Source organism: Erinaceus europaeus, chromosome 1 (genome assembly GCF_950295315.1).
Source record: "Erinaceus europaeus chromosome 1, mEriEur2.1, whole genome shotgun sequence".
NCBI classification, from domain to species: domain Eukaryota; kingdom Metazoa; phylum Chordata; class Mammalia; order Eulipotyphla; family Erinaceidae; genus Erinaceus; species Erinaceus europaeus.
The window spans coordinates 64,324,149-64,335,318 of NC_080162.1; the positions used below are offsets into that span (position 1 = coordinate 64,324,149).

Below are 11,170 nucleotides of genomic sequence, written 5' to 3' on the forward strand. Positions count from 1 at the left end.
AAAAAGGAAAAAAGAAAAGAAATGAAGAAAGGAAGAGAGAAAGAAAGAAAGAAAGAAAGAAAGAAAGAAAGGAAGGGAGAAAGAAAGAAAGAAAGAAAGAAAGAAGGAAAGAAAGAAAGAAAGAAAGAAAGAAAGAGAGAAAGAATGCAGGCCTGGGGGGCTAGGGAGAGACAGAAGTTAACTCAGATAAAACAAAAATGATACAGAAAAAAGAAATTAATCAGAGCATACTATTTGGCTCACCAGTAAACACTGTCATAATAATATAAATTATTACCATAATAAAACACAATGGGTTTACATAAAAATGTGTCAAATTAAATATATTTTATCATAATAAGAAATTGCTGTGTACACATACTACTTAGAAATATGGTGGAGAAAACCAGAAGACATTGCTCTAAGAGCTTAGAATAATAACTTTTAGGGAGTAGGGAGAGAGGATAGAGAGTGATGGGGCAGGGAACCATTATTTTCTTTCAAAGTCAATAATGTAATCCAAATTAAATGGGGGCAAGAAAACATTGAAAAGGAAAGAAAACATGCTCTTACTAATGGTGTTGAGACCACTTGATACCCACATGTAAAAAAATGAAGTTGGACACATTCCTCAAAACACATATCAAAATTACCTCAAAATGGATCATAGACCCAAATGATAAAAGTATGAAACTAAGCAGTCAAGCAGGTGATTTCCACAGTAAAGTGCACACATTATCATGCACAAGGACCTAGAGTTAAGCTCAAGGCCACCACATGGGATTGCCTGCAGGGGGAATGCTTAATTACCTCTCCTATTCCAACTCTTTCACTCTCTGTTTCTTACCCCCCCCCATTAAAAAAAAAAAAAAGAGGGCAGAGGGTAGACAGCATAATGGTTATGCAAACAGACTCTCATGCCTGAGGCTCCAAAGTCCCAGGTTCAGTCCCCTGCACCACCATAAACCAGAGATGAACAGTGCTCTGGTTAAAAAATAAAAAATAAAAACAGAGAGAGAGAGACTACTCAAAGTGGTGGAGTTGAGCAGGTACCTAGCCTCAGTGAAAAACTTATTAGTAAATAATGATGATAATAAGGCAAAACAGAAAAGTATGAAACTCTTAGAAGGAAATATAGGGCTTAAAACTCCATGACCTTCATTAAGAGATGATTCTTAGCTGTGATACCAAACATGCAAATGACAAAAAGGAGATGAATTTGACTTTATCAAAATGAAGAAAAAAAAAAACAACTTTTTGTGCTTTAAAGCTTAAAGCTTACTATCAAGAAAATAAAGCCAAATCACATTATCTGAGATATCTGCAAATCATGATTACAATATATAAAGAGTTCTTGGGGGGGGGTTGATAGCATAATGCATATGCAAAAGAGACTCTCATGCCTGAGGCTGTCTCCAAAGTCTCAGGTTCAATCCCTTATACCTCAAAGCTGAACAGTGCTCTGGAAGAAGGAGAAGAAGGAGAAGAAGAAGAAGGAAGGAAGGAAGGAAGGAAGGAAGGAAGGAAGGAAGGAAGGAAGGAAGGAAGGAAGAAAGAAAGGGAGATTTCTTATAATTTAACAATAGAAATGGTAAATAGCCAACTTTAAAAAACAGGCAGAGAGTCAGCAAGATATTTCACTTGGATAGTATACCTGCTTTGTTACACACATGACCCACATTAGAATCTGGCCCTGCATGGAAGGAAGCTTTTAGACAAATGCTTGTAGTGGCATTATTCATAAAAAAACAAACATTGAAACAACCTAAATATCCACCATTTATTTGATGGGTACATAGGAGATGCTATATTCATACAATGGGAAGCAATGGAATTCACACAATGGAATAACCATAAGATAATGAAATATTGGTTCAGAATACCACATGGATGAACCTCAAAAATAGTTTACTCAGGTTGGGGGTATGCATCAACCAGTTAACACTCATGTCCAACAGAGAAGCCATTACAGAAGCCAGAACTTCTACCTTCTGCACCCTAAAAAAGAATCTGGTCCAGAAGGAGAGAAATGTGAGGGGAAGATGACTAGAGGGCTCTGAAGCCCAATTCCATCAAGACCCAGAGAGAGAAGAGGAAAAAAAGGGAGATATTCAGAAGTAGTATAGATGAGACTTAAAATGGAAGAGAAGGCAGAAAAAAAATGGCCAAAAATATATAGAGATAGGTAGACAGACAGCTATAGAAATAATAGTCAACCTGTATCTATGACCTTGGAAGAATCAATACAGTTTTCAGTGGAGGAAATGGGGACACAGAACTCTGGTGGAGACGGTGATGTGGAATTTTACCCCTGCTATTCTGTAATTTTGTAAATCACTAATAAAAATTTAAATAGTTTACTAAATGAAAGAAGGCAGTCTTATATGTATAATACATTTACACTTACACAAAATATCTGAAATAGGTAAGTTTCACAGAAAGCAGACAGATGTGTGCCTAGGGCTAGGAGAAAAAATGATGAATGAAAATGCTAATTAGGTATGTAGTTACTTTTAGAGGTGATGAAAATGCTCTGAAATTACACTGTGGTAATGGCTGCACAATTATGTGCATATACTACAAACCACTGAATTAGATGCTACTCATAGGAGAATTTTATAGTATGCAAATTACATATCAATAAAAGCAGTCATTTTTAAATCTGTAAGACAGTAGTTATTACACAGATGTAAACATTTTGTCAAATCTCTCCCAACTCCACTTAAATGTGTGCATTTGATGGTATGTAAATTCCATGCCAATAAAGGAGGTGTTTTTTTTTAGATTTTTTTTAAATTTTCCCTTTTGTTGTCCTTGTTGTTTTTCATTGTTGTTGTCATCACTGTTAGATAGGAAGAGAGAAATGGACAGAAGAGGGGAAGGCAGAGAGGGGGAGAGAAAGATAGACACCTGCAGACCTGCTTCACCACTTGTGAAGCGACTCCCCTGCAGGTGGGGAGCCGGGGGGGTCGAACCAGGATCCTTACGCCGGTTCTTGTGCTTTGCAGCCACCTGCACTTAGCCCGCTGCACTACCACGCGACTCCCAAAGGAGATTTTTTTAAGGAATGCAGGAAGTTGATGATAGCAAAGTGACTATAAGTAAATGCTACTTTCAGAAGATGAAGCAGGAAAGAAATTCAGAGTCATTACTACCTTTTCATCACCAGCATCTGTGTTAGGTAGAAATCCTCTGCTTTCATTAGAAAGACCTATAATGTTGATGAGAGAATAGTCATTTGCCTGGGGAACAAGATCCGATTCTAACAGAAAAATAACAGTGTTAGCCAACATTTTGCAAAAGTTAGCAAGTATGCCTTCCTGACAGAAAATCCATTTTTCCTTTTTTTAAATTTTTTAAATCTTTATTTATTTGTTGGATAGAGAAAGCCAGAAATCGATAAGGAAGGCGGAGACAGAGAGAGAGAGAGAGATACCTGCAGCCCTGCTTCAGTACTTGCAAAGCTTTCTCCCTGCAGGTGGGGACAGGGAGGTCAAACCCAGGTCTTTGCATATTGCACCACCACCTGGCCCCCAGAACACCTATTTATTCTAAAGATGGCTATTAATTATTAAGACACTATGTAGTCTCCATTTGCTGCTGAGTGCTAGTTTCACCTTAAAAACACTTTTTTTCTTTAATCTAGAAGTATCTTGGGTATCAAGTTCCTTATTTTACAGATGTGGAAACTGAATAAGGTTGAAAGAAGTTTAAAGATTTGGTCAGGATCATAGTGATGACAAATTGATTAAGCTATAGCCAGATTCCTAAACTGGTAAGCAACAGATTCAAGCCCTTTCTCAGCACTCAAAGAAATAGAGCCTCAAAGGGGAGTTGGGCTGCAGTGCAGTGGGTTAAACGCAGGTGGCGCAAAGCGCAAGAAATAGAGCCTCAAGTCAGCGCATACTGGGGGCTTTGGAAAGGCAAAGTACTAAGCTAACTTGTGCAACACACCTCTCTCTCACTTATTCTTCATATTGACCCTATGAAGCAGGGATTGTCACCCACTCCCAGGTCCCTAACTGATGGCTGTAAAATTTGATAGCAAGTGGTTGGTAAGTAGCCAATAGGTACAGTGTTAGTAAGACTTGAGCCAGGAGCCCCACTTGAACCATCTGTCTCCAGAATGGAACTCATAATAGGTACTCTTGTGTTTTCATTGCTTTTAAATGTGTTAGCATTTTTTTTAATTTCAAATATGCAATAATCTGTGGACTCATTAATTCTCTTAGAATATTCTGTTTACCCCTACCTCACATAAAGTTCTGGTCAATGTCTTTTGTCTTGAATTTAGTCTCTGATTTCCTCTTCTCTCCAGATTTCTCCTTGTCAAGTAAAACTAAGAGGCAGTGCTATAAAACCTAGCATGGCTAAACCACTGGAGGGTGGAGACTAGAGATGTGTAGTATTTTTTGTGCTAAGAGATGATGGCATGGAGAAATGAGTAGTTTAGACAATTTCATAATTCCTTATGAATTCCTTCTCAAAGTGTGAAGGCTCAACAATTTTAAGTGATCAGAATGCTACCGCCTCCCATGCTCATTGCCAGCTATTACTTTTCTAAACACATTAGTCAAGTTTTAAGTTGCAATGTTGACCTAAAAGATAATCTTGACTTCACTTCAAATCTATTAAATATTGTATAGATTGAGAGGAGAGAAAAAGGAAACCTCTCTGAGAAGCAATACCTTATTTGGTCTTAAGAATCCACTGGGATGTAAAACATAGACAAAATTATGGGCCACTTTAGAACCGAGATGTAACTGCCCAGACATTTTTCACTCTTAAAGGGAAAGACAAAAGCCAACAGAGACCATCTAAGCTACTTTGAGATTTTTTTTTTCCAATGCCAGAAAATTCCATCTGAAAAACAAGCAGTAAACTTATTATTACCAGACTTATGTTTCACAGGTGTTGTCACTGGGATAACCTTTTAAGTTTCTCCTTTTAGATTCTTCTTGATGGAAAAGGGACGCAGGAATCTGACTTGATATAAAACATCCCAGTAATGACACATGCAAACAAATAACACATCTCAAGCAGGCATAATGTTCATTCCTAAATGCTGCCAAATGCTCAGAAATCTCTTTTCTGGAACTGCCCTTAGAGTCAGTTTATAAACCTTGCAGTCATACCTCAGCTTTACTCAGTCTCGTTAACTCCCTTATTTATGTGCCATAGTCAAGAGTCTGTCGTTTTCTCTGAATTGAAAAGCAAAATCTCTCCTCAACAACTAAAAGCTACATACTGTGTTCAGATGTGCATGTGCAACTCACCACAGCAAAGTCATTAATAGGTCAGGCAGTCTGGTGCTGACAAAGATAGCTTCAAGGAGATAGTTAAGGGGGGAGGGAGGTATGGAGGAAGGGAAAGTAGAGGTAGCGATAGAGACAAAGATAGATCTTAGACAGCTACCTAGAAAAATCAGGTCTGAAAAATAATGGCATGGGGCTTGGTGGTGGTGCATCTGGTTAAGTGTACACATCACAGTGTGCAAGGACCTGGGTTCAAGTCCCTGATCCCCACTTGCAGGGGGAAAGCTTCACAAGCCATAAAGCAGGTCTGCAGGTGTCTCTCTCTCTCCCTCTCTCTCTCCCACTCCCCTCTCAAATTCTCTCTGTCTCTATTAAATAAATAAAATTAAATTAAAATTAGGGGAAAAAGCAATAATGGCATTAACAAATTTACTGTGGGCAGGGAAAATAGCATAATAGTTATGCAAACAGACTCCCATGCCTGAGGCTCCAAAGTCCCAGGTTCAATCCCCTGCAACACCATAAGCCAGAGCTGAGCAGTGCTCTGGTAAATACAAAACCAAACCAAAAATAACAATAACAAAAAAAGAAAACAAAAATTACTAACAGATATTCATTTTATACAATAGTTTTCACATGCATAATGTTTCCCAGTTTTCCACATAATACTACAAATCTACTAGGTCCTCAGATATTCTAATGCCAACTATACAAATAGATTAAAAATGAGAATATAAGCAAATATCTGGCATTTATAAGCAAACAACAACAAAGTCTTCAAATTAAAAAATATTAATTCAAGTATAATAATCAGGTTAGTGAACTGATGAGCTATGCTTATATCATGAATGTTATTCAAAAGACATCATTTCCTTAGAAATACTTGAGAAAGATCAGTTTCCAAAGCCTTTAATTTATGCACATTATAATTGCTAAGTGTTTTGCTTGGATTTCTTTTAGAGTAAGGAGCCAGGGCTATTCGAAACAAGCCAAAACAAAGTAAAACTGGTAATTACATTACTGGACTGTGTCCATTCTTCAATCAATCCTTTCTGAGCTTCTGAAAGCAACTGCATCATTTCAAATGCACACCTGTTTTACCAGAGAACAATGTCTTTTAAAAAATCTTTCAACTTAGAAATAAACATAAATTTAAAGTAATGCACAATGATCTTTGATTATTCCCTCCAACAGTGGTAAATTTATACTTTTATTTATTGATAGTCACAAGGGGGGGGAGAGAGAGAGAGAGAGATAAAGACATCAAAGCTCTTTCTAATATAGTCAGAGCCAGAATCGAACCTGAGTTGTGCATAGATAGGGCAAAGCAGTACAATTACCAGGTGAGCTATTTTGCCAGCCCTAAAGGAGGTATTTATAAAAGCACTTGAAAAGAAGCCAAATCCAAACAGACCACATTCCCAATCAAATGGCAAGCCCTTGTGTTCGTCTTGTGGCTCCCTCTACTCATGACAGCACAAACTGATACACATCTCCTCAAATGGGGGGGGGGGGGGCATGAAACTGCTAAAAAGGGCACAGAACACTAGGCTAATATTTAATTTCCACTGTCTCTTTTTTACATAAAAGCTACTCTCAGAATATGCAATTTGTTTCTAGGCTTATAAACTTCCAACCCCTTAAAGCTGCTTCGAAGAATTTCTCTCAGTTTAATGCAAGTTAACTTGACAGTGAAGAAATACATTTTTACCACATTAAGTCTCCCGTGTGGCCCATTAAAAGTGTTCAGGATTATTAGTACAGTTATTAAATGTTTAATGCATTATACAGAGGGTGATCTTTCCGTGCTAGGAGAACTTTAACTCTGGTATGCTCCAACCAGAATGCTCAAACATGAAAGCTAACTGTTTGCAGATTTTTGCACTTGGTGCCCTAACATCAGCTAAAATGTGGAATACAAGAGGAAAGAGCTTAGCCAAGAGCTTAACAGAACAGAGAGAAGCTGGGGCAAGAGTCAGGCAAACAGGAAACATCCTCTCATTTGTCTTGATGCCAAAATGAACTTAGACAATTGTCCTGGGGCAACACTGAGAGTATGGGAAAATAAACCAACTATAATTCACCTAAAAAAAAAATGTGTTAGAAAACTGGGGTAGGGGCAAATGCATGGGTTCCCCCATCCTTACTTCCCAACCCTGGGAGGAGTATTGTAACCAAACCTACAGGTACCCTTCTTTTCACTTTTCTGAGGGAGTAGTTTGTAAAAACTCCAAACAACTGTCCTCATTGTGGTTAGGGTCACTGCTTTGGAAACTGTACAAAAAAATACCACCCAGAAATAATAAGAGTTGATGGAAATTATTTTTAAAGATTTCCTTTTGGCATAGGTTTATCTAAAGAAGGCAACTCCCTTTGACAATTATACACAACTTGGTGTTCTCTTTAAATCACAGAGCAGAAATATAGGGGTCTAGGTGATAACAGTCCAAAGACCACTGCTGGTCACTTTTCTTCCACTGTCCTAACTAGAACTCATTGTAACCCAAGAAAATCCATATCTTAATCCTCTGGTCAATACTATACTAAACAATGACCTTTCTCTTTCTTTTTCTTTTCAAGTGATGCAGAGGAATAAAGGCAGAGTCTGAGAAATGATAAGGCATGTACTCTACCTATTAAGTTACCTTTCAGACCTGAAAACTACCTTCTTTACTCTGTTGCATGAACCAATTAAAACAGTGATGGTGGAGTACTGCTGTAGTGTCTCTCCACTCTCTCTCTCTGTCTCTTCCCTCTTTCTTTGTCTAAAAAACAAAAATTTTGCCCTAGGGAGGCCATCCAGAAGTTGTATCACACATGTGCAAGACCAAGGCTTCAGTCCTCAATGCTATAACGAAAATAAAATTCATCAAAATACAGTCTTCTTATGGGCACTATATTTTCAGTGGATTCTGTCAAACAAGAAGGAATCCAAAGAAACTGGGATATCTCAAGGACTGGCGTAAGGATCCCAGTTCAGGCCCCCAGTGCCCCACCTGCTGAAGGATTATTTCACAAGTGGTGAAGCAGGTCTGCAAGTGTCTTTCTCTCCCCCTCTCTGTCATCCCCCCCCTCTCTCCATTTCTCTCTGTCCTGTCCAACAACAATGACTGCAATAACAACAATGACAATAACAATAACAAGGGCAACAAAAATGGGAAAAATCCACTCCAGGAGCAGTGGATTCGTAGTGTAGACACCAAGCCCCAGCAATAACCCTGGAGGCAAAAAAAAAAAAAAAAAGAAATTGGGCTATCTAAGGTGTCATGTCTGGAAACATTATTATATGCGGAATGTCAGAGGAATCAATCACATAACATGGAAGGAAAACAAAAGACTCAGCAAACAGAAAGGCCAGTCAACTGAAGACTTAAAACTAGCATGATAGGGGCCGGTTGAGCGCACATGTTACAATGTACAAGGACCCAGGTTCGAGCCCCTGGTCCCCACCTGCAGGGGGAAAGCTTCACAAGTGGTGAGGCAGGGCTGCAGGTGTCTCTCTGTCTCTTTCCCTCTCTATCACCCCCTTCCCTCTCAATTTCTGGCTGTCTCTATCCAATAAATAAATAAAGATAATTTTAAAAATTTTAATTAAAAAAAATAGCATGATGTGGTGACTTATGGTTCTCTGAGTATGGCCATCTAACTGGTATCCTGACATTTTCCAAGTCCATCTATGAAACTAGGGTAACAGTAGTAGCTTCCCCAGATTAAGGTGTAAACACCAAATGAGATGAAAAGTGTTTCAATGGTATAGTTGGTTTTACGAAGTTAAGAGGTTTGTGTGTCTGCTGAACAAAACTGAATCTTATTCTGTTACCAAGATTAAAACCAGGGCTTCAGATTAAGCAGGTTTCAGCTCAACCCAAGGAAGAATCTCATCCGCATACCTCTTAGTCAAGTGAAGGCATTCTCATAAAGCAGAGTGAGTTCAACTTCCAAGACGCTACCACAAGGAACAATTATTCTATAGCGAAGAGGAGGCACACAGGCTTGCAGAAGAGGGTTGATTTGTACAGAATAACTTCAATGTCTTTTACTCTGTGACTATGTTTTCTGCAAGTTTTATGCATGCCTGAAGTGAGTAGGCACCATCTTACTGCTACGGTAGACATGGAATACCACAGATTACTGCCAATAAATTAGGAGGGCAATGTATTGCAAACATTTGTAGGTTTTAAAGTTTACCAGTAACTCAAAACAGAATGAGAAAACAAGTTGGTTTCACTTGGCCAGAAAGGTGAATATAAGGGCAAGAACACAGTACCAGTGAATACCACAATGCTGATGATCAACCCAGGAAGTGGCACAGGACCAAACAACAGACACAGTGGTTTTGGCTGACAGGATCCTGCAAAGGCACATTGTACCCAATTCATGCTGGGTCCATTCAACTTGGGTCCATTGATAATTTGCCAGGTGCCTGAAGCCAGGCCCAGCCTCCCTGTGACTGAGGGAGTGCCTTATCTTTAGTAAAGCTGGAAGCTGGACGAGCTCTGACTCGCTGACCATGGCAGGTGGGAAGTAACCAGTGGCATAATGGGCCCACATTCCCAGCTGCCCGCTATCCAGGATGAAGACTAAGTTTGGTCACAAGGATTATCACAGCATGTACTCCTTGGCACCATATGGGTTTATGGGTCACTACTTCAGGATTTTGATTCAAATTGCAAGTTAAAAAGAAATGGAAGAAAATGAGGAGGAGAAAGCATAGGCTTGCTACAAAAAAATTACAGCTGAAATGCTGACAGGCCACTGAAAACTAGAATAAGTAAGTGGGTAAAGGTAAGCATAATACTAAAGCACACACAATGCATGTTTTCTTTTTGAATTATTGGTATGAAATGTCTTTTTTTGTAGGGTTGTTAAATCTTCCATAATATCTATCCATCTCATGTTCTCTGCCAAGGTTGGTCAGTCACTGTGGAATGAATAACTGCTGCTCCTTTGGGTGACACTTTATATACAGTATAAACCCACACAGAAACTAACATGGTGAATAGTTGTATTCCCATTCTTGTAGATTAGTATAATAAGGCTTTAAAGAACCAGTGAGTTGGCTAATGTCTCAGAGCTAATGGAGACTGCAGTCTGAATTTCCAAAGAACTTTTATATTGGCTTTTCAGAGCTGTAATCCCCAGAAAGGGTGGGAGGAACATAGTGTGGAAAGAGAGGAAAGGAGGAGTCTCCAGCCCTTTCCTACTCCTGACTTCCTTGTGCTATTCTCATGCCAGCTCTGTTGGGTGCATATGATTTCCCTCAGAATGGAAAAGTGAACTGTGAGGAATCTAATCTAAGAATATACCAGGACTGGCTGACAGTTCTAACTTCAGGCTGTTTTCCCACACCCCAAGGGGGCCTAGAAAGCATGTTGGGAGGCATCAAGGCAAAGGAAAGATGGGGATGAAGGAGTGGAGGCAGCTCTGCACCAGGATGAAGTGCTCCCCAGCTTTGGAAAACAGGATGCCTTAGTGCAAGCAGGAACACAGGTAAGGAATATGGTGGTTAGACCTGACCAAGGGGTCAGGGGATTGTGAGGCAAAAAGAAAGGGGGTGAGAGTGAGAGCATAGAACAGTGAATGGATGAGATGGTGAGGGTGACCTGACACTGTGTCTCTCAGTAGGTAACCTCAGAAGCATGCTTACCCATTGCAACGGGTAGGGGCAATGCTCTAGAAATTCAACCTACCGGCAGTCACAGAAAAAGACTAATCAATGGTATGTGGTTCAGTCTCTGGTTTAATGAAAGTAGGAAGAAATTCCACCACAATGAAGGAAAAACAGTCTAACAGCTTCTGGATTCGCACCTGCTTCCCCTCCCATTCCAGGCCCACCCACCTGCTGATCTGCATGTGCTCTCACAGCCACTTGGTAGAACTGTAGCTGTTTCCTATGTGCTTCTCAGATTCTAGAAATCCAGGAGAAGGTAAACTAC

At 39.5% G+C, this 11,170-nt stretch overlaps 1 protein-coding gene across 1 annotated transcript in view; it reads right to left on the reverse strand.

Moving 5' to 3' along the window:
* SLX4IP (SLX4 interacting protein) overlaps nt 1-6,321 on the reverse strand; it is a 135,061-nt gene extending 128,740 nt beyond the window's left edge. The window contains 1 exon segment of the mRNA XM_060186534.1: nt 6,251-6,321. Coding sequence (XP_060042517.1) covers nt 6,251-6,313 — 63 coding nt within the window. The 5' untranslated portion in view covers nt 6,314-6,321.
* Between the last annotated feature and the right edge of the window lie 4,849 nt (nt 6,322-11,170).